Raw genomic sequence first — 22,384 nt, 5'->3', positions numbered from 1 at the left:
CCTCTGCTCCTGTTTACCTCTCTCCTCAGTATCTACTGCCCCCTCTCCTCCTGTTTACCTCTCTCCTCAGTATCTACTGCCCTCTGTACGTGTTTACCTCTCTCCTCAGTATCTACTGCCCCCTCTCCTCCTGTTTACCTCTCTCCTCAGTATCTACTGCCCCCTCTCCTCCTGTTTACCCCTCTCCTCCTGTTTACCCCTCTCCTCCTGTTTACCCCTCTCCTCCTGTTTACCCCTCTCCTCCTGTTTACCCCTCTCCTCCTGTTTACCCCTCTCCTCAGTATCTACTGCCCCCTCTCCTCCTGTTTACCTCTCTCCTCAGTATCTACTGCCCCCTCTCCTCCTGTTTACCCCTCTCCTCCTGTTTACCCCTCTCCTCCTGTTTACCCCTCTCCTCCTGTTTACCCCTCTCCTCAGTATCTACTGCCCCCTCTCCTCCTGTTTACCCCTCTCCTCCTGTTTACCCCTCTCCTCCTGTTTACCCCTCTCCTCCTGTTTACCCCTCTCCTCCTGTTTACCCCTCTCCTCCTGTTTACCCCTCTCCTCCTGTTTACCCCTCTCCTCCTGTTTACCCCTCTCCTCCACTTTCTCCCCCTTCCTCTTCACTCACCAGTCTCTGTGCTTCCGCCCTTCTTCTCCACGCCACGGGGTTTCACCTCAAACATCTCTCCTGTTCGTCTGGGTGGAGCCTCCACCTCTCTCACACACACCGCCGGACAGGAAGAAGGGAGCGCCGCTGTGACATCACATCCTGCCCCTCCTGAGGCGGGCAGGCGTCCAGGAGCCTGGAGGACAGTGGTGTCAAACACACACAGTCTCCACTACTGGCCTCTGAACCCTAACCCTTAGCAGAAACAAAAGAAGCAGACCAGCAGAGTGTTCAGTAGGGAGAAACGTTTTGGAACAGAGTGAAACAGACCAGCAGAGTGTTCAGTAGGGAGAAACGTTTTAGAACAGAGTGAAACAGACCAGAGAAGTGTTCAGTAGGGAGAAAGGTTTTAGAACAGAGTGAAACAGACCAGAGAAGTGTTCAGTAGGGAGAAAGGTTTTAGAACAGAGTGAAACAGACCAGAGAAGTGTTCAGTAGGGAGAAAGGTTTTAGAACAGAGTGAAACAGGAGGTACTACTCGTAGGTAGGCAATACACCGAGTACAAAACACCCCACCCCCCCCCCACACACACACACACACACACACACACACACACACTTGAATAGGCTCCACTGCGTATACCAAAGATTAGGAACACCTTCCTAATATTGAGTTGCACCTCCTTCTGCCCTCAGAACAAGTTCTCATTTACAACTGAGACCTGGCCAAGATAAAGCAGAGCGACACAAACAACAGTTACACATGAAATAAACAGTCAATAACACAATAGAAAAGACTATATACAGGGTGTGCAAATGAGGTAAGGCAATGAATAGGACATAGTGGTGAAATAATTACAATTTAGCAATTAAACACTGGAGTGATAGATTTGCAGAAGATGAATGTGCAAGTAGAAATACTGGGGTGCAAAGGAGCAAATAAATAAATACAGTATGGGGATGAGGTATTTGGATGGGCTATTTACAGATGGGCTATTTACAGGTACAGTGATCTGTGAGCTGCCCTGACAGCTGGTGCTTAAAGTAAGTAAGGGAGACATGAGTCTCCAGCTTCAGTGATTTTTGCAATTCGTTCCAGTCATTGGCAGCAGAGAACTGGAAGGAAAGCCGGCCAAAGGAGGAATTGGCGAAATACATGTTTTTTTAAACTGTTGAGCGTGAAAAACCCAGCCAGAATTGCAGTTCTTGACACAAATCAGTGCACCTGGCACCTACTACCATACCCTATTAAAAGGCACTTAAATATTTTACACTGATTGTAGTAGATTTAACAGGTGACATCAATAAGGGATCATATAGCTTTCACCTGGATTCACCTGGTCAGTCTGTCAATGAAAGAGGTGTTCTTAATGTTTTGTCCACTCAGTGTGTGTTAGCATGTCCAATAAGAACATAGACGGCAAAAATCTAGGCTATTGTAAAAATGTTCTGTTTCACCCACAAACAAATTGAGCTGTAGCTTCTCCTCCTCTAGCCCCCCCTTCTATCCTTCCTTGTCATTTCTCCATCTCACTCCCTCTCTGACATTTGAACACTTAGGACAGAAACATTCCTCCAGCTGATTCTGCTGTTGGAGGTCTTAACCATTTAGTGTCTGAGTGAGTCATACTAACCTAGCAGCTAGAGCCCTGCTGAAAACACTCGTCTATAGAGACCACTCCTAGCCTCCTCCAGGCTCTAGTGAAAACACTCGTCTATAGAGACCACTCCTAGCCTCCTCCAGGCTCTAGTGAAAACACTCGTCTATAGAGACCACTCCTAGCCTCCTCCAGGCTCTAGTGAAAACACTCGTCTATAGAGACCACTCCTAGCCTCCTCCAGGCTCTAGTGAAAACACTTGTCTATAGAGACCACTCCTAGCCTCCTCCAGGCTCTAGTGAAAACACTTGTCTATAGAGACCACTCCTGGCCTCCTCCAGGCTCTAGTGAAAACACTTGTCTATAGAGACCACTCCTAGCCTCCTCCAGGCTCTAGTGAAAACACTTGTCTATAGAGACCACTCCTAGCCTCCTCCAGGCTCTAGTGAAAACACTTGTCTATAGAGACCACTCCTAGCCTCCTCCAGGCTCTAGTGAAAACACTTGTCTATAGAGACCACTCCTAGCCTCCTCCAGGCTCTAGTGAAAACACTTGTCTATAGAGACCACTCCTAGCCTCCTCCAGGCTCTAGTGAAAACACATGTCTATAGAGACCACTCCTAGCCTCCTCCAGGCTCTAGTGAAAACACATGTCTATAGAGACCACTCCTAGCCTCCTCCAGCAGCTAAAATGCCAATCACAGTCCTATTATAGGACAGGCAAGCTGCAGACAGAAATGTGCCACATAGCATTAGAGAAGGGGGTGGGGGGGAAGCCCCTTCCTGTTGTTTGACACTGAGATGCCTTCCAATGTTAAAGGGATGACACAAGACAGGATGTGAGTTCTTAAAGGGGCGGCTTCCCACGAGAAGCCAAACACAGTCTTAAAGGCAAAGGCTTCTGACTGTGTTATGGAGTTGGAGGCAGAGCTAAGGCACCGAGTGACCAGTGTGTGTCGTACATGTGTGGTGTGTTGGTCCCGGGTCAGGCAGGCTAGTGTAGAGCTAGTGCCGTCTACAACATTTCAAGGTGAAAATAGAGTAGGAGTCTCTGTCTGAGTGTGTTGTGGTGTGCGAGCGTGTCCCAGACCTTCATCCTGGGTCAGGGCTAGTGCAGTGCCTTCTAAGATATAACATCTCTGCATGTGAAAGAGAGACTGAGTATCCCTCTGCATGTGAAAACACACACACGAGAGAGAGAGAGAGAGAGGAGATTGTATACCTCAGCTAAATAGCAGCTCAGACTCCTTACATAAGATAACTGTCAGCCTCAGGAACCCCCAAACTACCACTGCTGCAGTGTACACTCACATCCTCAGGGGAATCATCACAGTGACATTCATCTTTCCATTCCTTCTCGTTTTCACTCTATTTCCAATATCAGGGGCGATAGTCATAGGGAATGTGCATACGAGTCAACTACATATGACTAGAAGCAAAATAGCCTAGATGTTCCATACACCAACCAGGGTCGTATTCATTAGTGCACACTGTATCAAAACATTTTTCAATGGAAAACTAAAAACATGCATTTCTTATTGGACAAAGTCAGGTACGGGTACTGTAAGTCCCTCCCGTTTTGGCCTTTTGCTTCCGTTTCCCAATAAATAAGAGCCAGAAGTCCTGCTTTGAGATGAAGCAGCCCCACCAAGTGTGTTTAATGCAACCTTTTGAATTGGACTTCGCATCAGATCCATCCATCACAGTAGTGCAGCAGGCCTTGTTTCAGTGACATATCCATCCTTGGGCAAGGCAAACCAAATTGGAGTTGACAGTACACTGCACCACGTGCTGTCACTGGTCTACTCTACACACAAGAGACAAGGTAGCTAACTGAGGCATGGGTTTATATTTCTTTATTTCGTTCCTTCCCCCTGACTGCAGGAAGATTCTCTAGCCTTGTCTAGCCTATATCCTTCTCTTCAAGCTGTGATCTCATTCTAGCCCATCTACCTCATGTTACCACAAAGAAATCAATACCTTTAACAACTGAGGGACAGTGAACAAGTAAACACGTCGGGGAGAGGCGCAGAGAATCAGAGCGTAGCCACGCCCCCCCTTCTCTGATAAGGTGAAAGGTCATGAGAGGCATTTCCCAAGAGATGGCTTTCCCAATGGCTTCCCTTCCTCATGTCCTGTCATTCCCTACCGCTGATCTACAAGGGCTTGACAGGTCAAAGCAGCACATTGGAGACTGTCTACAAGGGCTTGCCAGGTCAAAGCAGCATGGTGGAGACCGTCTACAAGGGATTGACAGGTCAAAGCAGCATGGTGGAGACTGTCTACAAGGGCTTGCCAGGTCAAAGCAGCACATTGGAGACTGTCTACAAGGGCTTGCCAGGTCAAAGCAGCATGGTGGAGACCGTCTACAAGGGCTTGACAGGTCAAAGCAGCATGGTGGAGACTGTCTACAAGGGCTTGCCAGGTCAAAGCAGCATGGTGGAGACTGTCTACAAGGGCTTGACAGGTCAAAGCAGCATGGTGGAGACTGTCTACAAGGGCTTGACAGGTCAAAGCAGCATGGTGGAGACTGTCTACAAGGGCTTGCCAGGTCAAAGCAGCATGGTGGAGACTGTCTACAAGGGCTTGACAGGTCAAACTGCAGCATGGTGGAGACTGTCTACAAGGGCTTGCCAGGTCAAAGCAGCATGGTGGAGACTGTCTACAAGGGCTTGATCTGGAGACTGTCATTCAGTCAAAGCATGGTGGAGACTGTCTACAAGGGCTTGCCAGGTCAAAGCAGCATGGTGGAGACTGTCTACAAGGGCTTGACAGGTCAAAGCAGCATGGTGGAGACTGTCTACAAGGGCTTGACAGGTCAAAGCTGCATGGTGGAAAGGTCATGAGGCATTTCTGGAGACTTTCCCAAGGGCTTGACAGGTCAAAGCAGCATGGTGGAGACTGTCTACAAGGGCTTGACAGGTCAAAGCAGCACGGTGGAGACTGTCTACAAGGGCTTGACAGGTCAAAGCAGCACGGTGGAGACTGTCTACAAGGGCTTGACAGGTCAAAGCAGCATGGTGGAGACTGTCTACAAGGGCTTGACAGGTCAAAGCAGCATGGTGGAGACTGTCTACAAGGGCTTGACAGGTCAAAGCAGCATGGTGGAGACTGTCTACAAGGGCTTGCCAGGTCAAAGCAGCACGGTGGAGACTGTCTACAAGGGCTTGCCAGGTCAAAGCAGCATGGTGGAGACTGTCTACAAGGGCTTGACAGGTCAAAGCAGCATGCTGGAGACTGTCTATAAGGGCAGACAGGTCAAAGCAGCATGGTGGAGACTGTCTACAAGGGCTTGACAGGTCAAAGCAGCATGGTGGAGACTGTCTACAAGGGCTTGACAGGTCAAAGCAGCACGGTGGAGACTGTTGCCATCCTTTCCCCTTCCTGTAGTTATGAAGGAATAGAGAGGAGGAAGGGAGGTTATCTAATCTTGTGTACAGGTGCCGGACTAAGGTCTCATCTGCAGTGATATGACCACCTGCTCTGCCCCAACCCTCTTTCTCTCACCCACTTTTATTGTTTTCATACTATCGTGACGATTCGAACCGTGTCCTTTCTAGCAACTATGAGGGTTGCATAACCTGGCCAGCGCAGTACAGCTCGGCTCAGTAGAGTGAAAGGAGTTCCTACAACTCTCTTCCTCTGACTGTGTGATTCCCTAGAAACAATCTCCAATTAGCTAGCCCCCATCTAACGGACTCTCTTCTGCACATGACAGTTTGGGTGTCAGGAGGGGGCAAGGGGACCATGTGACACCAGACTGTCTGAGCAGGAGTTCCATCACAACACCAGGCACACATAACAACGGCTCTGGGACGGTCTGCTGAGTAGTTAGTGGAACAACTGTCCATAACCACACTCATCCTGAGGAGAAATGTCTTATTTTTACTTGGAAAATCAAAAAAAAAGTTAGAAACAGTCACACATCTAGGAGGGAAGAATGAATTAGCTAATCGTCATTCGGTCTAGAATTTGTGCATTAACATGTTCATAAATCAAATTTAACCAATGATTGGTGGAAATATAATCTACTTGATTCCAACAAGTACAAGATTGGATGTGAAGTTTAGATATTGGCTAAAATGTTTAATTCCCAAGTCATTACACTTAAATGATCCTAAACAGGGAATTCGAATATAGTCTTCTGGACTTTGGGATCTGCAACAGTCAGCATAGGGCAATGTCAAACATTGATAGCTACATTGTTGCTTTATCAACAGTAAGAATACTATGATGTGTTCGCGGGATACAGTGTAACCACCGTGGAGTGTTCGTCATAAACAACAACAACACATATCGCTGATTGTGGGTAATAATAAAAACAACGGCGTAGTATATGGATTTAAATATAAACTGCGATGAGCAGAAGTGACAAGTGCAAAAATAATCCTTGATCTCTCTACCAATGGAACAAACCGACAAGAGGACAGTGCAAGGACTTGTTTCATAGTAATAAACCAAACCGACAATCGAAAAAAAGTATGTTTTCGCCCGTTAAAAATGATAATCTCACGATTTCATTCTGAGAAGAGTGAGATTTGTTTTTTGGGGGGGGAATAGTGATGATGAACATTGCGGAGCTAGGTAGTACTGTGGCACATCCGTGATTTCCATCCGGCCTTTGGCAAGGATTTCATGATCCGGATTTTCATGTAATATAAATTAACATCAACCTACCTTTCGATGTATTTTAAACAGCTTAGACAAATCCCAGAGCACATGTGGTCCCATCAATCCTAAATCTCAAACATTGGCAACAGTAGATATTAGGGAGAAAATTAGCAGGCAGACTGTTGGTGTTGATAGCTTCAGCACGTCATGAAATAGCGCGCGGATGAAATGAGTGACGTATAAATTACGCGACAATATTTATTGAGTGGTGTTTCTAAATAAAAGTCCTACACTAAATACATTGAGATTTGTTATTTGTTATCTATTTTGTTAATTCATATTTAAAATCAATTTAAGATACGCGGAATTAAAACTAAAATGTACTACGAATTAGGGAAAAAATACCAAAAAAGTACTGGTATAAATCAGTGCGGTTCACAGATGAAAATTAAATGTATAACAATAATATCCAAACTTTTATCAGGTTCTCGCAAGTTTAGTATCTACGTCATTACGTCAAATCATATGAGAGGAGAGCAACAACATAGGTGAAGTATGTTGTTGCCATTAACTATAAGTTTCAAACTTCGTACTCTCAACAATATACATTTGTTTTAACAGTGTGTATAACGCATCGCAATTTGTTTCTATTTCATTCCATTACATCTTGAAAATATTTTATTATCATCAGTCAAAACAGTGTCTGTACGCACAACTTGTACATTACGTCATATTTTGCGTTGTCAAAAACCTTAACTTTGCCAAGTTATAAATGTTTAAGTTTCGAGTTGTAAGCTTCCTCATGTCATGCTTGGTTTGTTCAAGTTTGTTTCGCATTCAGAGCAAGAGTAAGTTGGTTAAAAAACCCAGCCTGATTTTGTTATGATTGGGCATGAAGATTTCATAAACTGATTTTCAGTGTAAGTAAACTCATTGCAGTCATATGCAATCCTGCATCCACAAATTATGTGATTATGTTAATTATGTTTTATTTTTACGTGGTTATATGAAAACATGTACTAAACATGTGTAGGTTACAATCAGAGAGGACAACCTCTTTCTCTGCTACAGTGTTGGGCCCGTTCCACTGGACACAGACATCTGTTCAACGTCGTTTTGATTTACATTTTGTTGAGTTGTCAACTAACGTGAAATCACGGAAATCAACAACAATGTCACCACATCATCTGATTTAAAAAATACTAAATGGCCTTATGTTGATGACTTTTGGCACATCCAATCATTTTCCCACGCCATTACATATTATTATTTTATGACGTGGATACAACGTTGATTCATCCATTTTTCCCCCTAGTAGGGTGTCTGTCAGTAGATTATAATAAAATCGCTAGAATAGAACAGAATAGACTGGAATACAATACAATAGAATATCGGTTAAAAGCTAAATAATTCCCCAACAACAACAGGCATGAACTGTCACTATATAGGGTTGTTAAAGACGTAAAGCTTTCACAATGGTGGGTAGATGGCAGCGACGACCTATAAAGAACAATAACGGTCAGGGACCAAGGACTCATCATTAGTTCGCGCGCTCATAGAATGGGACACGACGACGCACTGTCCTCAAAGTCCCCTTCCCATTGATGCTGTGGCAGGAGAGACGGGGAGAAACATCCATCGAGGCACTTCGCTTCAGCCAAAGCGATGGACCACATGCATTTCAGATGCTTACATTCAGATGTGGCGACAATGATTCTGTATCACGAAAATGTAACGAATACCGATGTGAATCGGGCTATTGCGCACCAAACAGTCACGTAATGCGTGTTTTAATCTCAGTATTTTGTGGTTACGGACTGGCATAGTTATTTTTGTCGAGACATTTTGATACCTCCGTGAAAATGCGTTCAGCACAAAATCCCTGCTGGGGCTATTATTGCTTATTTAATCATCAATCATTTTGTTTGATGTTTTTCAAGAACGTGGAGCAGTGTTTTGCATGAAGTGATGAAGCCAGATGCCAACGCAGTGGAATCTGAACCCGGCAGAGTACAGCCAGGTAAGCGGTATGGGCATACAGACGCCCCATGGGGGAGGCTGTCTCTCAGGTTGAATCCTAACTAAGTCTCTCATGTTACCATGTATTTATCCTCTTGCTCATTCTCTCTCTCTCTCTCTCTCTCTCTCTCTCTCTCTCTCTCTCTCTCTCTCTCCATCGCTCTCATTGTACAGCGCGTGCTGTGGTCGTGGAGCGGATAAATGCCATCGCGTGAAGCGCTAACCCCCACGAAGAGAACTCCATGTCTTTCTTGGTAAGGGATATTTATTTAAATCAGCATGGCTTTGATGTTTAGCCGATCATGACAATGATTTATCTAAAGAGGTTGTTGATGATGATGATGATGATGATCTAATGAGCCAGCGTCTCCTCCAGGTGTGCAGTGTTTCTCTCTCATAGCGCATTGATCTGGCCATGCTCCAATCCTAGAAGTCATGCTTTCTTTATCAGGGTTCATTCATAAGACCCATCTCATTATCCATGCATATTGCCATTACCTTTCCCTGTAGGTTATATCATGGGTACCAATCTGCTGCTCACCCTGTCATCGACTGTCTCTTTCTAAAGTAGCAGTCACTTCATGGACATGCACTGCATGTCTTCCTCCACAAACACTGTTGTTTTCCACATTGGCTTCAACCTTGATGCTTCAAAAGTATCTCTTCAGTGTTGTCCTCCTAAGTCCCTCCTTATCTCCTTATAAGGGCATGACGGAATGCCTGTCCTCTCCTCCCTCCTTCCCTATTGGACCGTCTCACACCTCTCCTCTATTCTCCTCCGGGGGCATGTCTCACCCCCTCCTCCCTCCTCCCCTCTTCCCCAGGACTGCTCCTGCATCTCCCCCACTCAGGTCCAGCCAATCAGCATAGAAGACCAGTATGAGGACGTCAGCCACCAATACCTGGTCAGTACAGTGCTGTGTCCACTCTGTTAGCATCCAATCGGAGCACTGAAGCTCACCCGGCCTTGTCTTTATGGTGTTGTCAGCCTAGTTCTATTCTGTCAGGTCAGAGGTCAGAAAGGACCACTAGGACAACACAGGACAGTTCCGGGTCCTGTCTATGTGATGGTAGAGCTGCATGTAACCTACCACATAATAGGGCTGCCAACCACTGACCAGATCGCTAGAACATTACATAGCCTATAAGTGAACCAAAGCTATTCATGCTGTATAGCACAGCAGCAAGCCTTTTTCATAGCTGCTGTGTCAGCTCACCCTGGAGCTAACTGCCACAGCATCCTGCCCAGGCAAGTGCACATCCCGCCCAGGCACATGCACATCCCGCCCAGGCACATGCACATCCCGCCCAGGCACATGCACATCCCGCCCAGGCACATGCACATCCCGCCCAGGCACATGCACATCCCGCCCAGGCACGTGCACAGATGGGAGTCAACCTGCACTTTGCCCTCCCACTCGCCAAGTGCCCTTTTGTGTGGTGGTGTATATATAATTTTTTAAATAAAAGTTTTGGTCATTGTTGTTCTGAACCGATTGCCCGCAAGTCGTCGTGATGTTGTCTGTTGGTTGCTCCTGTTGGTTGCTCCTGTTGATCAGACCTGTTGGTTGCTCCTGTTGGTCAGCCCTGTTGGTTGCTCCTGTTGGTAGCTCTGTTGGTCAGCCCTGTTGGTCAGCCCTGTTGGTTGCTCCTGTTGGTCAGCTCTGTTGGTCAGCCCTGTTGGTTGCTCCTGTTGGTCAGCCCTGTTGGTTGCTCCTGTTGGTCAGCCCTGTTGGTTGCTCCTGTTGGTCAGCTCTGTTGGTCAGACCTGTTGGTTGCTCCTGTTGGTCAGCCCTGTTGGTTGCTCCTGTTAGTTACTCCTGTTGGTTGCTCCTGTTGGTCAGCTCTGTTGGTTGCTCCTGTTGGTCAGCCCTGTTGGTTGCTCCTGTTGGTCAGCCGTTTTGGTCAGCCCTATTGGTTGCTCCTGTTGGTCAGCCCTGTTGGTTGCTCCTGTTGGTTGCTCCTGTTGGATGCTCCTGTTGGTTGCTCCTGTTGGTTGCTCCTGTTGGTCAGCCCTGTTGGTTGCTCCTGTTGGTCAGCCCTGTTGGTTGCTCCTGTTGGTCAGCCCTGTTGGTTGCTCCTGTTGGTTGCTCCTGTTGGTCAGCCCTGTTGGTTGCTCCTGTTGGTCAGCCCTGTTGGTTGCTCCTGTTGGTCAGCCCTGTTGGTTGCTCCTGTTGGTCAGCCCTGTTGGTTGCTCCTGTTGGTCAGCCCTGTTGGTTGCTCCTGTTGGTCAGCTCTGTTGGTTGCTCCTGTTGGTCAGCCCTGTTGGTTGCTCCTGTTGGTTGCTCCTGTTGGTCAGCCTGTTGGTTGCTCCTGTTGGTCAGCCCTGTTGGTTGCTCCTGTTGGTTGCTCCTGTTGGTCAGCCCTGTTGGTTGCTCCTGTTGGTCAGCCCTGTTGGTCAGCCCTGTTGGTTGCTCCTGTTGGTCAGCCCTGTTGGTTGCTCCTGTTGGTTGCTCCTGTTGGTCAGCCCTGTTGGTTGCTCCTGTTGGTCAGCCCTGTTGGTTGCTCCTGTTGGTCAGCCCTGTTGGTTGCTCCTGTTGGTCAGCCCTGTTGGTTGCTCCTGTTGGTCAGCCCTGTTGGTTGCTCCTGTTGGTTGCTCCTGTTGGTCAGCCCTGTTGGTTGCTCCTGTTGGTTGCTCCTGTTGGTTGCTCCTGTTGGTTGCTCCTGTTGGTTGCTCCTGTTGGTCTGCCCTGTTGGTTGCTCCTGTTGGGCTCCTGTTTGCTCCTGTTGGTTGCTCCTGTTGGTTGCTCCTGTTGGTTGCTCCTGTTGGTCAGCCCTGTTGGTTGCTCCTGTTGGTTGCTCCTGTTGGTTGCCCTGTTGGTTGCTCCTGTTGGTTGCTCCTGTTGGTTGCTCCTGTTGGTTGCTCCTGTTGGTCAGCCCTGTTGGTTGCTCCTGTTGGTTGCTCCTGTTGGTTGCTCCTGTTGGTTGCTCCTGTTGGTCAGCCCTGTTGGTTGCTCCTGTTGGTTGCTCCTGTTGGTCAGCCCTGTTGGATGCTCCTGTTGGTTGCTCCTGTTGGTTGCTCCTGTTGGTTGCTCCTGTTGGTCAGCCCTGTTGGTCGCTCCTGTTGGTTGCTCCTGTTGGTCAGCCCTGTTGGTCGCTCCTGTTGGTTGCTCCTGTTGGTCAGCCCTGTTGGTTGCTCCTGTTGGTCAGCCCTGTTGGTTGCTCCTGTTGGTTGCTCCTGTTGGTCAGCCCTGTACGCCTTTTTTCCCCAGTCTGCCATGTACTGAAATTGCACATGCCCGGTATCCAAACATGCATGAGATGCGGCCACCAGTCTAGTGTGTGTAGCTAGCTACCTAGTTTATAATTTCAACAGTGTTGCAACAGTAGTATAACATTTGATTAACCCTTGAGTTACATCATCATCAATATTCAGTCTAGTTGGTGTAACCGGTGTGAAATGGCTAGCTAGTTAGCGGGGTGCGCACTAATAGCGCTTCAATCGGTGACATCACTCGCTCTGAGACCTTGGAGTAATTGTTTCCCTTGCTCTGCAAGGCTTTTGTGGAGCGATGGGTAACGTTGCTTTGAGGCTGATTGTTTTCGATGGGTGCAGAAGGCCAGGTTGTTACCCCTGGTTGAGGCTGAACACTGTTACCCCTGGTTCGAGGCCAGGTAGGGTGCAGGGACAGAAGGAACACTGTACCCCTGGTTCGAGGCCAGGTAGGGACGAGGAGAGGGATGGAAGGAACACTGTTACCCCTGGTTCGAGGCCAGGTAGGGGCGAGGAGAGGGATGGAAGGAACACTGTTACCCCTGGTTCGAGGCCAGGTAGGGGCGAGGAGAGGGATGGAAGGAACACTGTTACCCCTGGTTCGAGGCCAGGTAGGGACGAGGAGAGGGACAGAAGGAACACTGTTACCCCTGGTTCGAGGCTGATACACAGAGGCACAGAGAGGGATGGAAGGAACACTGTTACCCCTGGTTCGAGGCCCCCCGACCCGACTCCATCCCTTCCTCAGTTAGGGACGAGGAGAGGGACAGAAGGAACACTGTTACATTGGCTGATACACAGAGCACAGGTAGTCTAGGCAGCAGCAACAAGCTCTCACAGTCTCACTGCAGAATCAGATGTTTATTTACATTTATCTAAACGTCACATTTCGAAGTTGCTCCAAACGTCACATTTCGAAGTTGCTCCAAACGTCACATTTCAAAGTGCTTTTTACACTCTGGGTTGACTCCTCATGCTAGGTATCGTTCTATTTCTCCAAACAGCACATTTTGAAATTGCTCCAAACGTCAAATTTAGAAGATTAAGGGTTGAGGTTTTGGATAGAGTTAAAACATTGTTTAGGCACTCATTCTGATTGGTTAAGCTAAGGGTTCAGTTTAGACACTCATTCTGATTGGTTAAGCTAAGGGTTAAGGTTAGACACTCATTCTGAATGGTTAAGCTGAATGGTTAAGCTAAGGGTTAAGGTTAGACACTCATTCTGAATGGTTAAGCTAAGGGTTCAGTTTAGACACTCATTCTGATTGGTTAAGCTAAGGGTTAAGGTTAGACACTCATTCTGAATGGTTAAGCTAAGGGTTCAGTTTAGACACTCATTCTGAATGGTTAAGCTAAGGGTTCAGTTTAGACACTCATTCTGATTGGTTAAGCTAAGGGTTAAGTTTAGACACTCATTCTGAATGGTTAAGCTAAGGGTTCAGGTTAGACACTCATTCTGAATGGTTAAGACACTCATTCTGATTGGTTAAGGTAAGGGTTCAGTTTAGACACTCATTCTGATTGGTTAAGCTAAGGGTTCAGTTTAGACACTCATTCTGAATGGTTAAGCTAAGGGTTCAGTTTAGACACTCATTCTGAATGGTTAAGCTAAGGGTTCAGTTTAGACACTCATTCTGATTGGTTAAGGTAAGGGTTAAGGTTAGACACTCATTCTGATTGGTTAAGTTCAGTTTAAGGGTTAAGGGGTTTAGACACTCATTCTGAATGGTTAAGCTAAGGGTTCAGTTTAGGGTTCATTGGTTAAGGTTAGACACTCATTCTGATTGGTTAAGTCAGGGTTGAGATTAACACTCATTCTGAATGGTTAAGCTAAGGGTTCAGTTTAGACACTCATTCTGAATGGTTAAGGTAAGGGTTAGGTTAGACACTCATTCTGAATGGTTAATATTGGACACTCATTTAATGGTAAGGTAAGGTTAAGGTTAGACACTCATTCTGAATACACTCATCTGAATGGTTGAAGGGTTCAGTTAGACACTCATTCTGAATGGTTCAAAGGGTTAAGGTTAGACACTCATTCTGATTGGTTAAGGTAAGGGTTAAGATGGTAGGGGTTCAATCATCAACATGAATGATCAGCTGATAGTTCAAATAAAACATGAGTGTCCTTCTGATCCAGAGTCATGAGATTAAGACTCTAGTTAACCACCAGGTGATACTAAAATATCCACACAAGACCAATAGCCAGCCAGCCACATATCTTGAGTAACTAACAAATCTTGCTAACTAACTAGCAGATGTACATCAATCATCAACATGAATGATCAGCTGATAGCCCTCCTTTTCCCCTGGTCTTTAGGAGGCACTGTAACTAACTAGCAGATGTACATCAATCATCAACATGAATGATCAGCTGATAGCCCTCCTTTTCCCCTGGTCTTTAGGAGGCACTGTAACTAACTAGCAGATGTACATCAATCATCAACATGAATGATCAGCTGATAGCCCTCCTTTTCCCCTGGTCTTTAGGAGGCACTGTAACTAACTAGCAGATGTACATCAATCATCAACATGAATGATCAGCTGATAGCCCTCCTTTTCCCCTGGTCTTTAGGAGGCACTGTAACTAACTAGCAGATGTACATCAATCATCAACATGAATGATCAGCTGATAGCCCTCCTTTTCCCCTGGTCTTTAGGAGGCACTGTAACTAACTAGCTTTCATGTTGTGATGATTGAGTGTGTTGTTGCAGAAATAAATAGGTCTATGCTAAAACAAGTAAAACGGTTCGCTACAAAGGCTGTATGTTCTGAATTTGGAGATATGAATTAGTTTAAGCATCGGCCCCCTGAAAGGTCTGTGCACAGCCCTGACCCCTTAACACAAAGTACTTTAACACAAAGTACTTTAACACTACTTTAACACAAAGTACTTTAACACAAAGTACTTTACAGCCTCTCCCTCCCCCCAACACCGGCCCCAGTGACACTACCCCCACCCCAGCATTACCCTGTGTAGCTTAACACCACAGGGCCCCCCTGTGGCAGCCACTGGTTGGTCATCACCACAACTCCATAGTACTTTGACCTCTTCAGGCTCAAAGGCAACACTCACTCACCCTCATTCTGCTTCCTCTTCTCTGCTAAATGGGCCCATTTCATATTAGTAAAAAATACCATGCTATACTAAAGCACTTGTAGACTGTATTTGTAGATTGCCTTCAGGGTAAGAAAACCAGTTCCTTTGGGTGAACTATCCCTCATCTAGGTAAAGAAGGTTATTATTGTGACCAGCGACAGCATGTTTCCATACTGCTGCCATGTTGTTACTACGTGTTCTGTGATGTAATGAAATAAGCTGCTGATACATTTCAGTGAGTACGTGTGAGTACGTGTGTGTTTGATTCTTCACAGAGCTCCGACGTCTCAGAATGCACTTTCACCTGGGGTGGTGCAGGCAGCGATGACATCACAGCGCTCTCTGCTAACTCCGCCCACTACCAGCTGCTGTCAGAGCTGGGTGAGCAGACCATTGGTCACAAATCAACTCATCACGACAACCCAGAAAGACAAGTCCTTTCACTACATAGTTGTTGCCTGCAGAGTAATATCTCCTCTGACAAATACAAAGATATTTCCTTTTAGCATGTTACTGTTGAATAGAAGAGCTCATCCAAAAGCATTGTTTACAATTTCACTGACCAAGTCCCATACTACACATAGCCCGAGTATAAAGCGCTTGTATTGTGGACATTTTCTGTCACACATAGTCTATTACCTTTTGGCACAGCTGTTGAATAAACTGGCCAATTCAAAATATTAGTTCACAAATCTCCCTGGATTATTGAAGACCATACTAACCACACAGTACCTGAGAATGAAGCATTTTCAGAGTTGAACGTGTTTCTACATGTCTTAATATTTATGACCAAACCGTGTTCACAGGGAAAGGCTTCAACAACCTGAGCCAGGTGCGCATGGCGCGCCACACCCCCTCCCGCCAGCTGGTGGCAGTCAAGAACACCAACCTGGATGAGTGTACTGAGGATGAGCTGCTACAGTTGATGGTGCGGTACTGTTTTAAAGGTCCTACAGATATGACCCACCTTGTCTTTTCATTGAAGTTCATGTCATAAGATACATATTTTGTTCCATCCACAACTGATTCAAAACACCTGATTCAACTAATCAATTTCTTAGTTAGTTGAGTCGGACAATTACTTGAATAAGATGAGTTAGCATTGGGCTGAAACAAAAACCTGCACTCTTGCTCTCTAGATCCAGGGTCAGGGACCATTTAGGTCATTGTTCATAATAACATTGTTGGCACTTGGCAGTGGTACAAGCCACCTGGCTGACTGTGTGACCCCAGTGTTTCCTGGCTGTGTGACCCAAGTGTTTCCTGTCTGTGTGACCGAAGTGTTTCCTGGCTGTGTGACCCCAGTGTTTCCTGGCTGTGTGACCCCAGTGTTAACTGTCTGTGTTTCCCAAGTGTTTCCTGTCTGTGTGACCGAAGTGTTTCCTGGCTGTGTGACCCCAGTGTTTCCTGGCTGTGTGACCCCAGTGTTTCCTGGCTGTGTGACCCCAGTGTTTCCTGGCTGTGTGACCCCAGTGTTTCCTGGCTGTGTGACCCCAGTGTTTCCTGGCTGTGTGACCCCAGTGTTTCCTGGCTGTGTGACCCCAGTGTTTCCTGGCTGTGTGACCCCAGTGTTTCCTGGCTGTGTGACCCCAGTGTTTCCTGGCTGTGTGACCCCAGTGTTTCCTGTCTGTGTGACCCCAGTGTTTCCTGGCTGTGTGACCCCAGTGTTTCCTGGCTGTGTGACCCCAGTGTTTCCTGGCTGTGTGACCCCAGTGTTTCCTGTCTGTGTGACCCCAGTGTTTCCTGGCTGTGTGACCCCAATGTTTCCTGGCTGTGTGACCCCAGTGTTTCCTGGCTGTGTGACCCCAGTGTTTCCTGGCTGTGTGACCCCAGTGTTTCCTGGCTGTGTGACCCCAGTGTTTCCTGGCTGTGTCCCCAGAACGAGGTTCTTCTCTCCAGGCTTTTCCGCCACCCCAACCTGCTGACCTCTCGCCTGGTCTTCAGCTCCTGCTGCCAGCTCTGGGTCCTCACACCACTCATGGGCTACGGTCAGTCTACTGCATGCATCTTCTAACACTCGTTTCCTCTCACCATCCCTCTCCCACACTTACTCCCCCCCATCTCTCTTCATCCATGCTCCTTCTCTCAGCGTTAAGTTGGTTGAACTGTATTTTTTATGGTACAGAAATGACATGGTAAAAAATGCCTATGCTTATAAGAAACATTACGAACCGTTTGGAACCATGGTTACAGTCTTCTCTCTCTCTCTCTGTCCCAGGTTCGGCAGATAGCCTGCTGAGGACGTTCTTCCCTGACGGGATGAGTGAGTCCCTGATCGCTTACCTCCTCCACGGAGTCCTGAAGGCTCTGCAATACCTGCACCTCATGGGCTACGTGCACAGGTGAGGGAGGAAAGACACCGTGGGGACAAGGGAGAGATATGGACCGTTTTAAGGCTTCTACATGTAGCCGATGTGAAATGGCAAGCTAGTTAGCGGTGCGCTAGTTAGCGGTCAAGCGAGAGGTAACGATGCTTCATGGGTGGCAGTTGCTGATGTGTTCAGAGGGTCCCTGGTTGGAGCCCAGGTTGGGGCGAGGAGAGGGGCGGAAGCAACACCGATACACTTCTGTCCAACTACAGCCAATCCAACTGTTAGATGGTACCGGTTCTCCTTGTTTACAGCCTCGCTATTGTGTTACTATGTGTTTCCTATTTAGCAAATGCTTCTAACTTTTTAACTCTGCATTGCTGGAAAAGGGCCCTACACCTGTTGTATTCGGCGCTTGTGACCAATAACATTTGATTTGATTTGTTGAAAGAATCAGCCTAGTTTGCCATCTCAGGTGGACATAGTTGCTCGGAGTTGCTCTCAACATGTAGAATGTGCCAGAGGGATAGTTAGTTGACTGTAGTTGTGTAGAAGCCTGAAGATTTGGCGAGAGTGAACGCTCATCTCCTCTTCCTCTCAGGGGAGTGAAGGCCAGTCACATCCTGCTGTCTGGGGAGGGCCGTGTCTACCTCTCTGGGCTGCACAGTGTTTACAGTATGATGCGGGATGGGAAGAAGGTGAGGACCGTGTACGACATGCCCCACCACAGCCCCGCCCTGCTACCCTGGCTCAGCCCAGAGCTGCTGCGACAGGACCTGCATGGCTATGGGGTGAAGTCAGACATCTACAGTCTGGGGATAGTAGTCTGTGAGCTGGTCAGTGGCAGGGTGCCTTTCCAGGACATGCCCCCGACACAGGTACTGGGGCCTTACATTAATACAGCACAATGCCATACGCTAGGGCTGTTCTCATACATTACAAAACATAGTTCAGTCTATGAGAGTCTCGTTTTTTCTCCATCCCTCTCCCTCTGTGTGACTGTGTCCATATGTCTGTGTCTCTCCCTCCAGATGCTGCTCCAGAAGCTGCGTGGGTCCCACTGCTGCCTGCTGGACGTGGCCCCCTCCCCCCTAGGGGAGCTGAGGGGACTGAAGGTGTCCCGCTCCGGGGTGGACTCTGGCATCGGGGAGAGTGTTGCCGCGGGCAGTCTGACCCGCTCCGCCACCGCCGAGAGACCTCAGAGCCCCGCCCCCAAGAACCACTCGGTCACCCTGCACAACCTGGTCCAGCTGTGTCTGCAACAGCAGCCCGACTGCAGGTGAGATATACACGTGTGCAGACACACCGAACACAACGCACACACACAACAACACACACACCGAACGCAACGCACACACACAACAACACACACACAACACACACACACACGCAACACACACACACCGAACGCAACGCACACACACAACAACACACACACCGAACGCAACGCACACACCGAACGCAACGCACACACACAACAACACACACACACCGAACGCAACACACACACCGAATGCAGGTGAGACACACACACACAGACGTTATACACAGGGGCTCTGGTACCTCCGTTTGAAGTCGGTTCTTTCATTCAAGGAACAATTTTAAATGTTCTTGTGTTCTGTCTGAATTTCTGTCATTTTTGGAAGGTGTGTAATATGTGAGATTCCCAGTGCTGCTAGATATGACAGTGCTGTGGGACATTAAGGCACAGTGTGACTGCTAGATATGACAGTGCTGTGGGACATTAAGGCACAGTGTGACTGCTAGATATGACAGTGCTGTGGGACATTAAGGCACGGTGTGACTGCTAGATATGACAGTGCTGTGGGACATTAAGGCACAGTGTGACTGCTAGATATGACAGTGCTGTGGGACATTAAGGCACAGTGTGACTGCTAGATATGACAGTGTTGTGGGCACAGTGTGACTGCTAGATATGACAGTGTTGTGGGACATTAAGGCATGGTGTGACTGCTAGATATGACAGTGCTGTGGGACATTAAGGCACAGTGTGACTGCTAGATATGACAGTGTTGTGGGACATTAAGGCATGGTGTGACTGCTAGATATGACAGTGCTGTGGGACATTAAGGCACAGTGTGACTGCTAGATATGACAGTGCTGTGGGACATTAAGGCACAGTGTGACTGCTAGATATGACAGTGCTGTGGGACATTAAGGCACAGTGTGACTGCTAGATATGACAGTGCTGTGGGACATTAAGGCACAGTGTGACTGCTAGATATGACAGTGCTGTGGGACATTAAGGCACAGTGTGACTGCTAGATATGACAGTGCTGTGGGACATTAAGGCATGGTGTGACTGCTAGATATGACAGTGCTGTGGGACATTAAGGCACGGTGTGACTGCTAGATATGACAGTGCTGTGGGACATTAAGGCACAGTGTGACTGCTAGATATGACAGTGTTGTGGGACATTAAGGCATGGTGTGACTGCTAGATATGACAGTGCTGTGGGACATTTACTGCTAGATATGACAGTGCTGTGGGACATTAAGGCACGGTGTGACTGCTAGATATGACAGTGTTGTGGGACATTAAGGCATGGTGTGACTGCTAGATATGACAGTGCTGTGGGACATTAAGGCATGGTGTGACTGCTAGATATGACAGTGTTGTGGGACATTAAGGCATGGTGTGACTGCTAGATATGACAGTGTCCTGGGTGGTGTGACTAGATATGACAGTGTTGTGGGACATTAAGGGTGTGACTGCTAGATATGACAGTGTTGTGGGACATTAAGGCACGGTGTGACTGCTAGATATGACAGTGTTGTGGGACATTAAGGCACGGTGTGACTGCTAGATATGACAGTGTTGTGGGACATTAAGGCACGGTGTGACTGCTAGATATGACAGTGACATTGTGGGACATATGACAGTGCTGTGGGACATTGGTGTGACTGCTAGATATGACAGTGTTGTGGGACATTAAGGCACGGTGTGACTGCTAGATATGACAGTGTTGTGGGACATTAAGGCATGGTGTGACTGCTAGATATGACAGTGTGCTGTGGTGTGACTGCTAGATATGACAGTGTTGTGGGACATTAAGGCACGGTGTGACTGCTAGATATGACAGTGTTGTGGGACATTAAGGCATGGTGTGACTTTGTCCTGTTTTGGTGTTCCATAGACCCTCTGCTTCTACACTGTTGACCCATGCCTTCTTCAAACAGGTAGGTCTCATCATCATCAAAATGCTGTGTTTTGGACTGGATTGCATTCTGTGGCACGGTGTGGCTGACTTCGTGTTCATGTATTTTTCTGTGGACTGTATGACAGGTGAAAAGGCATCATACCCGGGACTCCTTCCTCAGTCTCATGTACCCCGCGGTGCCCCTTGGAGTTTCCAGCCCCGATGACCCCACTGTGTCCTGCTCCCCTACCCCGTCCTGTCACCCCCCCACCTCCGCCATCGCTCACTCCACAGAGGAGGTGTGGGACTTCTCCTAACCCTCCTCCCTGCCCTCTTCCACCTCTGTCCCCCACATCCCAAACCCTGACAACCAAGCCTAACTCAAGACAATCAAAACGATCAAAAAAAACAGCGAGCCCAAACCTTTCTACTGTGCTTTGATTGGACCTGTCCTACCCACCACTCTGAACCTTTCTACTGTGCTCTGATTGGACCTGTCCTACCCACCACTCTGAGCCTTTCTACTGTGCTTTGATTGGACCTGTCCTACCTACCACTCTGAGCCTTTCTACTGTGCTTTGATTGGACCTGTCCTACCCACCACTCTGAGCCTTTCTACTGTGCTCTGATTGGACCTGTCCTACCCACCACTCTGAGCCTTTCTACAAGTTTTCTATACTTTTCTATGTTTGTTTTGGAACTCAAATAAGGTTCTGCAGGTGGATGTTTATTGTCTTGAGTCTTGTCCTGGAGGCAGAACTGAGCCATTCCCCCTTAGATAGGCCAGCTGCTGGAATAGGAGGGCGGGATTATTGAAGCTGCTCTGCCTGGACCATCCAATGAGGATCTCTGTGCCATGGGTGTGGCTGCCGGTCGATGACAATGACAATGACAACCAATGACGTTGCAGGACAGTGAGGACACACCCCCTATGCCAGTTTAAAGACCTATCACTGGACTCATATGGATCGTACTACGAACAGTAATGTGAACTATTTTAGGCTATTAGACTGTGAAAGGGCATAGATAATAATGTGCCAGGGTTTGAAGAGGAAGATAATAGATGATGATATGTTATGGAGATGGAGAAGTGTTAAATCACAAGTCTGTGAGCAGAGACGGTACGAGAATAGCTGGTGTGTTAGTGGCAGTTCTGTGGTTATCCCTCTTGTCTTGTGAAAGCAGCCTGATCTCGCGATAGCTCACATTCCCGAAGTGAAAGTAAACGTGAGCTCAGCAGTCCGTCTGATTGACCAGGCTGCTATCCCTCCCCCGTACAACCAGTGAAATCCCTGTGATCAAATAAGAACTATAACACTACCACTACGGTGGTTTGAGATGCACTCGCCTATACATGTCCTCCGAGTCATAATAAACCAATGGGAGGGTCCTCAATTGTATCGTTTTAATGAAATCTGTGAACTGTTGATGATACGTTTATGTGTTTTATTCTGTGATTGATGATTATGTGTATGAGAGACATTTTATGTATCAGTGCATATCAAACATGTTATAGCTGTATGAGCCTTATAGAAGTGTTATAAATATATGCATTATCAATTCTTCTAAAACAATGGCCCTTTTTTTCTTCTCTTTGGAAGTTCTGTATGGTCTTTCTGACATCTCTGTTAAAGCCCAAATAAGCAGAAATCTGTATAAGGGGTTATTGAAGGTTTAGGTCAGGTTGACATTGGGATTGGTGGTTTTTGGCAATAATGTGTTTAGGACTGCATTGCTTGAGGTAGAAGCTGCCCCAACCACAGATCTCGATCAGATTATC

The 22,384-nt window shown here is 47.3% G+C and overlaps 2 protein-coding genes across 4 annotated transcripts in view; one reads left to right on the top strand and one right to left on the bottom strand.

Moving 5' to 3' along the window:
- Window positions 1-7,017, bottom strand: part of trak2 (trafficking protein, kinesin binding 2) — a 56,490-nt gene extending 49,473 nt beyond the window's left edge. Inside the window, 2 exon segments of the mRNA XM_064970078.1 lie at window positions 611-844; window positions 6,867-7,017. Of these exon segments, the coding sequence (XP_064826150.1) occupies window positions 611-665 (55 nt within the window). The 5' untranslated portion in view covers window positions 666-844; window positions 6,867-7,017.
- A 289-nt stretch (window positions 7,018-7,306) lies between these two features.
- stradb (STE20 related adaptor beta) lies at window positions 7,307-22,164 on the top strand. 3 transcript variants are annotated; one of them, XM_064970276.1, is made up of 12 exons: window positions 7,307-7,353; window positions 8,741-8,820; window positions 8,994-9,073; window positions 9,644-9,724; window positions 15,410-15,515; window positions 15,941-16,062; window positions 17,014-17,122; window positions 17,353-17,476; window positions 18,045-18,321; window positions 18,475-18,722; window positions 20,602-20,644; window positions 20,751-22,164. In XM_064970276.1, the coding sequence occupies exons 3-12, from the start codon at window positions 9,062-9,064 to the stop codon at window positions 20,919-20,921; spliced, it is 1,293 nt and encodes a 430-aa protein (XP_064826348.1). In that variant the 5' UTR covers window positions 7,307-7,353; window positions 8,741-8,820; window positions 8,994-9,061; the 3' UTR covers window positions 20,922-22,164. The 3 variants fall into 3 exon arrangements, with proteins under 3 accessions (XP_064826348.1, XP_064826351.1, XP_064826349.1); XM_064970277.1 differs by having other exon boundaries at window positions 7,315-7,348; XM_064970279.1 differs by lacking the exon at window positions 20,602-20,644 and having other exon boundaries at window positions 20,751-20,834.
- The last annotated feature ends 220 nt before the right edge of the window (window positions 22,165-22,384 follow it).

This window comes from Oncorhynchus masou, chromosome 7 (genome assembly GCF_036934945.1).
Source record: "Oncorhynchus masou masou isolate Uvic2021 chromosome 7, UVic_Omas_1.1, whole genome shotgun sequence".
In the NCBI taxonomy this organism is placed as follows: Eukaryota; Metazoa; Chordata; class Actinopteri; order Salmoniformes; family Salmonidae; genus Oncorhynchus; species Oncorhynchus masou.
Note: the sequence above shows the minus strand (reverse complement) of the source record. Positions and strands in the feature narration are given on the sequence as shown.

Bases quoted from the DNA above. Each gene is read 5' to 3' on its own strand.
- stradb (XM_064970276.1), top strand. The intron at 17,477-18,044 runs GTGAGGGAGGAA...TCTTCCTCTCAG, and splicing joins CTCATGGGCTACGTGCACAG to GGGAGTGAAGGCCAGTCACA. The intron at 20,645-20,750 runs GTAGGTCTCATC...ACTGTATGACAG, and splicing joins CCCATGCCTTCTTCAAACAG to GTGAAAAGGCATCATACCCG.